Consider the following 6,803-nt stretch of genomic DNA (forward strand, 5'->3'; position numbering starts at 1 on the left):
TGGCCCCAAAATGGTCAAGAACCCCCATTTATATTTGGGCCCGAAAGTTTTGGGGCCCACTAAGGGCCCCCAATTTACAATTTTGTGAACAAAACAGTAACAAAAAAAGATGTTATGTAAAAGAAATAGGGGTCGCCAGAGACCCCCTCCCACTCGTAGACCTTCTCATACGGATCTGAGGAGGGTGGGTAACGTTGATTCGGGTAAGGGCAGGGTCGATCTCAGGCATTGATTATGCTTATCGGGGTCCTAATTATCCTCTGAGGGGCCCATTAGTGCTCCATTTGCCAGGTAATACGCATTCAAATGACTAAATGAATCTGGCCTTCTGCTTTACCCAGGGGGCCGGTGGCCCCAGTGAAGGGTGCTTTGGCCACCCCTGGGTAACGAGATTAGGGCAGAGGTGTCAGTGTCATATGTGGGAGAGGGAGAGAAATTATGAATAATATATCACTAAGTCTGAAATTTGCATTTACAAGTGCCTTTACAATGATCCTACAATCGTTCGCCTCCCACCCCATTAGAAGGGCCCCAAATGGGACTGTGCCCCCTGGCCCCAAAATGTCTAGGAACGCCCTTTATGTATATAGATAACTCTAAACTTCAGAATCTTCAACTTGAAAGATGCAGATCAAAATTCAGGCCCAAAGAGGAATCTCTCTTTCTCCGTCATGTAAAATACCCGGCCCCGATATTCAAGCTAATTCTGGAACAAAAGTCATTTCCAGGTTTATAGGATAAACAGCTAAAATGATGCACGAGGGAATGAACAAAAAAAATATACAAGCATTTTTTGCCTGAAAAATATGGCCGAGTGTCTCTGCAAACATTGGACCCGATAGTCGCCATCAAATCTGGGGATTATTCCGGTTGTTTTCTCTTCTCTATGAAATAAATTTTGTTTTGGAAATTCTAAAAGCGAATGTCAAAGAGAAAAAAATTTAGACAATAATTGAACCTATCTGTGGGGAAAGCTTCTATATGTGTTGAATGTGTGTTTACGTATGTATGTATTTATGTTTCTTTGTGTGTTTGTAAGTATATGTATAATATCAACGAAACATTTCATAAGCATAGTCCCTGAAGACAAGTCACAAGCGAGATCTCTATGACAGAAGGTGCAAACATCAAGTAAAAAGATAGTGACCTCTTCATCTACAACTAAAGCAGATGGGCAAGAACAGAAAATATGGTTCATTGTTATTATTATTATTATTATTATTATTATTATTATTATTATTATTATTATTATTATTATTATTATTGACTAAGAATTTTATAAAAACCGTTTGGCATATTATATTATTATTATTATTATTATTAATTATTATTATTATTATTATTATTATTATTATTATTATTATTGGTAGATCAAGGGTAGAAATCCGCGGCGGCCTAGACTATGGGCAGTTGCGCTTTTTCTATGCATTTTTTACCTCCTGAACAAGAATTTCAAGTAATATTTATTCGGACGACTGTAATTAACCTCCGGGGGCCAGTACTAAACACGGCGAAATACATTGGACGCCCCAATCTATAGTGTATGTCGTATCCGCGTTACGTTCCTTGCAGTCCGTGCGGAACTATTCTATAGAATGACCTTATTATTATTATTATTATTATTATTATTATTATTATTATTATTATTATTGCATTATACAGCCATGGACTTTGAACCATAGACTACAAAGGCCACAAATCAAGGATTGACGACAGAATTATGTTACGAGGTACAGATACAACCTTCAATGACCAAGTTATCTGAAACAGCATTTAAGCGGCCCCATCAACCAAGTAAAACATATATAATCAGCAAGCCTTTTGGAAACGGGACCACATCCCATTCCATCAGACACTTGGAGGTCGACAAAAAACGAAAGTTACAACTTTTACTACGAGACTGAATGAAAGAGTCACTTTCTCTCTGGCTACGAAATTTTCTGGGGTAAGTCAACAGTAACTTGGAAAGTGATCCCGAATTAACTTTTGTGAGGGCCAACCAAAATATATCGAATAGAATTTAGGCCAAAGGCCAAGTGCTGGGACCTTTGAGGTCATTCAGTGCTGCAAGGGAAACAGAGTAGAAATGTTTGAAAGGCAAACAGGAGGAAAACCTTTTGCTGTTTTACTATGAATCAATAGAAGTAGAAATGAAATGGAAGAAAGAGATATGAACGGATGCACAGTAAAAGAACAATGAAAGGGGTTGCTGTCCAAGTGCCGACGGGACTTTACAAGGAACTGCAAGTAATGCCTACAGTGCACCGCGTGAGGTTGCACTGACAGTCTTACCTCCTTCCGGGGAGAAGCAGACCTTTCTTAAAGAAAAAATGCTTTGTTTGTCTAAAACTGCTATTTCAGTTATTTGATTATGCCTCTAGAGTGATATAGGCCTACTGTGTAAATATGTTAAAAAACCAATTACTCTTTTGTCTTGAAACCGGAGAAACCCTTTATTCTGAAATCATTTTATGACAATTCTCTACAAGATCGCAAAAAGTAGACTATTACTTATTCTTTAATTTAATATTTTATTATCCTAGAAGGCAGTTAGTAAATAAAAGCGTCAGTGATAACAAAGAAATCCCTTTATTAAACAAGAAACATGTCCGTGGCATCCAGTCTCATGATCGTCATGCACCTCCGGGATTAAGAGATACCCGAGACAAGAAGCCAGTGAAAATGAATGTCCAAGTTTAGGAACCGTTTGCAAGTTGCTGATGCTTTTTTTTTAGTATTATTGAGCTTTCAATAAAAAATATAATCATCATATTGCGCGATACTTAAACCCGTAATTCTAACTACTAATACACCAAAATAGTATGCATAGTCAATACGATAATTGTTCATGAGCCAATACGTATGTTACGCGATGTAAAAGTTGGCATGCACCACTGTTTAAACAACTGAACCAAGTGGTTATTACCGATTATTATATACGTAGTCTGTACCAAGATGGAATGTTATTCCATCTTGGCCTGTACGTTGTTGGTGTGAACGCTCCTCAATAAGACAGCTCGTGAAGCGAGTTTATCTATATTTCATTCTTCGGTTCGAGTTGCTCTATTGCTCTCACTGAGTACTTATGTACGATTAGTATTGAAGTTCTTCAGCCGTAGATACTTTAATCATTGTCCTTCGGAGGAACCGTTAAAGACGAAAGATTTTGCAAATCAAAATCCTGGCGGCGTCAGGCAAGGAGAGACGGACGATGCCACACAGCAGCAGAGGGTAAGTTCTGTCAACTCTCGATTTCAATGATGTATCTTTAATTTTACAACATTCGGAATTGAAACGAGACTAGGCAGGAGGTTAAGTTGAACATAAAATGGATCGCATAGGAATATTTAAATTATAATTATAGATGTGTTCCTAACATATTAATAGATGACTAAACAAATATCGTTGACTATTGAATTCACGTAAAACAACTTCAAACCATCATACCATTTCGCTTTTGAGAATATCATGTTCCATCTATTTTAAATCGAGTTTTGAATGTTTCTGACATTCTTTATTTCTCTTTAAGTAGGTATAATTCCAACACCACTCCCATAAGCCTCCCGTTCTGTAAAACATGAACAAAAGACGGCAAATATCTCTGTAAAGGGAAGGTAAAGTTTCAATAGATATGTGCGCGAGTTTCTTACTATTATGTTAATGATATTACGTTCACAGCATAGAAACTCCAATATATTAAATTCAAACTAAAATAATGCTAAATTTAGTATACATTGAGGATAAATATGACACCTGAGACCACTCGGCTATCCCATGTATACAGAAACACTTAGCAGGTATATTACATTAACTTTCATATTGAAGTGGTTTAGTTCCAAGCGTCGAATCTGCGCGAAGAAGCCGTTGACAGAACAGCAGCCAGAGATTACAGAGGTTGTTTGAGCCGTTAATGGGAATTGGGCTTGTTTGCTGAGGGCTGGCCTGGAAAGTAACGGTACAGTGAGTTATGGTGCGAAATTCATCAGGTACGGTACTGTATTTCTGCTAGTGTGCGGCACGAAAATTCCAAGGTACGGTATTTGTTTAGTGTACGGTACGACATGTCTAGGTACGGCCTACGGTATTTGTTAGTTTACGGTACGGTAATGCTGTTGATATGCTTCCTGTAAGTATACTTCACGAAATTTTTGGGTAAGATACGGTATTTTTAGAGTACAGTACGGCATTTCTGCTAGTGTACGGTACATTTTGCAGATGCTTTACGGTACTATATTTGTTAATATACGGTACATACAACATTTTTAAGCACGGAAAGAAAAAGTAGACCATGTCGTACTTTCAAACATTGTTTCTAGTGGCTATTTGACAATTTCTTTTTTATCATCGAGTATTGTTGTTTTAGTTGTTACTATAATATAATGTTGTGTTTAGGTAACTGTCGTTTACCTACTGTCTGAAACTTGCGTTTATTTATCCACAGTTATTTTGTAATTATGTATAAATGGGGATAGTTCCAATAAACCATGAAATTGGAGTAGGCGTATATTTAGCAAGAGATTTTTCATATTTACCCAATAAGCTGATTTTCTTCTATGTATATGAATATATATATATATATATATATATATATATATAATATACACACATATATATATATATATATATATATATATATATATATATATATATATAATTTTATTTTTTATAATTTGTAACAAATATCAATGCGGATTCCGAGTTATATATAAAGACAGGTAAGGTTATCGATGAAACAAACCATGTATTCATCTTGTTAGAATATTTGATCATATTCATAATCTAAAGTATTCAGCAATTCCCTTTATTCATTTTTTGTTTATTTATTTAGTTTTTACTAACGAGGTTCCCAGTTTATAAATAGAAAATCCATTGTCGACCTTTGCTGCAATATTCTGTTTTGCATAGTACACACGTTCGCATTTGAGAGAGGAACTTAATGACACTCAAGACTCTCTCTCTCATATTAACCGAAAACATTCACAACTCTCATTAATATGAGAACAGAACAGCCACTCGGAAGCTCCTGTATAGATGTAATGTAGTTTGACAGAAGAATTATTATTCATTTCTATATGCATTGCATTACCTATCCAATAATAATAATAATAATAATAATAATAATAATAATAATAAAATAATAATAATAATAATAATAATAATAATTATGTAGTGTGTATCTGCAATACTCAAGAAATGATTCCCCATTTTGATAAAACAAAAGACTTATGAAAACTCAACGGGATCGGTGTGACACTTTTTCCCAAATGCAAATTGCGTACAGACCATCAAAAACAATTATATAGTATAGTAAATAATAGAATATGAATAATGGTAATGGGGTAAGAATATTGTTAATATAAATTATTATTATTATTATTATGACTAGAAATCTTGCAGTTTTGCATCACAGTAATTGGAGACTATCTTCATATTCATTGTGTTTGTTTGTTTGTTTGTTTTTGTATGTGGTTGTTTTTACGTTGCATGGAACCCAGTGGTTATTCAGCAACGGGACTAACGGCTTTACGTGACTCCCGAACCACGGCGAGAGTGAACTTCTCATATTCATTGTTAAAAAGATATTCAAAATGAAATAATCGCAAATTAGAGAGTTGCCTGTGAACTATAGACAGATAAATTAATAGTTGAGAGAGAGAGATTAAATTAAGAGTTAAGAGAGAGAGAGTTATTGAATGTGAGAGACAGAAACTAAGTGGAGAGAGAGAGAGAGAGAGAGAGAGAGAGAGGAGAGAGAGAGAGAGAGAGAGAGAGAGAGAGAGAGAGGAGAGTGTCTTCATCATCAATAAATTTCTCTCTCAAAAGGCGACTTCACTCTTAATGGACGTGTGCATTATGTAAGCAGTATATAAATTGCATGAGAGGTCTACAATGGCTATGAATAACACCACGGAAGGTTTCATTTAACGGGGAACTGTGTAATGAATAAAAAAAAATGACGGGGTGGGGGAGGGGGGGATTGCTGAATGTGACTTGATGCTATGAGCAGGAATCAGAAGTTAGAGCTTCCCTGAGTCAGAAGGTACATCTCCCTGAGTCAGTTGTAGTAAGTCAGAACCACAACTTCCTGAGTCAAAGTAAAATAAAAACCGGCCCAAAAGAGTGAAGAAACAATTATATTGAACATTGTTAATTAACTAATGGCTTTTACACCAAACACTTAAATAAGAAAAAAAACATTACTCTGGCTATATTTTATTACTAGACAAACCAACAGAAAAAGCTGGCTAAGGTTTCTGACAAATTGGAATTTTCCAATTTAAAGTGAAACTGAGTCCATTAGAATATCTGTAGGAATGTGAGAAAATAGACCGCCTAGAAGTTGATGACTACTCGGCCACTTCAAAGAAAGTCTCAAGTTTTTCATTTCTCCCTCGTTTTCCAACCGTTGAAATTCAATAGCCCGGTGTGAGTGAAGTGAAGGATCCCGCTCTCGGTCTAATTAATTATAAAAAGACTAAAAATAGCATTCCTAGGAAAACATCTACTCACCTTTTCAGCCTCGTGATTACATTCAGTTTCCTTCCTCTTCAGAGTATCTGGCGCAATGTCACTCGTCATCTGGAAGTTTTTTGTTTTTATGTCTTTATCTCACCCTATTCCCAGGGCTTCCCTTACGTGTGTCTTTCATTAAAGCGAAAACATATTCCCAATTACATAGTGTTGCTTGTTAGGACAAGTGAATTTTGCCCCAGAGGTTTTTTGCCTATATATATATATATATATATATATATATATATATATATATATATATATATATATATATATATATATATATAATTTTA

The 6,803-nt window shown here is 35.5% G+C and overlaps 1 protein-coding gene across 1 annotated transcript in view; it reads right to left on the bottom strand.

Annotated features, from left to right (window-relative positions):
- Positions 1 to 6,579, bottom strand: part of LOC135208098 (uncharacterized) — a 76,523-nt gene extending 69,944 nt beyond the window's left edge. Inside the window, exon 1 of the mRNA XM_064240246.1 lies at positions 6,511 to 6,579. Coding sequence (XP_064096316.1) covers positions 6,511 to 6,579 — 69 coding nt within the window. The remainder of the gene's footprint in view (positions 1 to 6,510) is intronic.
- Positions 6,580 to 6,803: the final 224 nt, after the last annotated feature.

The sequence above is a fragment of the Macrobrachium nipponense genome, chromosome 34 (assembly GCF_015104395.2).
Source record: "Macrobrachium nipponense isolate FS-2020 chromosome 34, ASM1510439v2, whole genome shotgun sequence".
Taxonomy (NCBI): Eukaryota; Metazoa; Arthropoda; class Malacostraca; order Decapoda; family Palaemonidae; genus Macrobrachium; species Macrobrachium nipponense.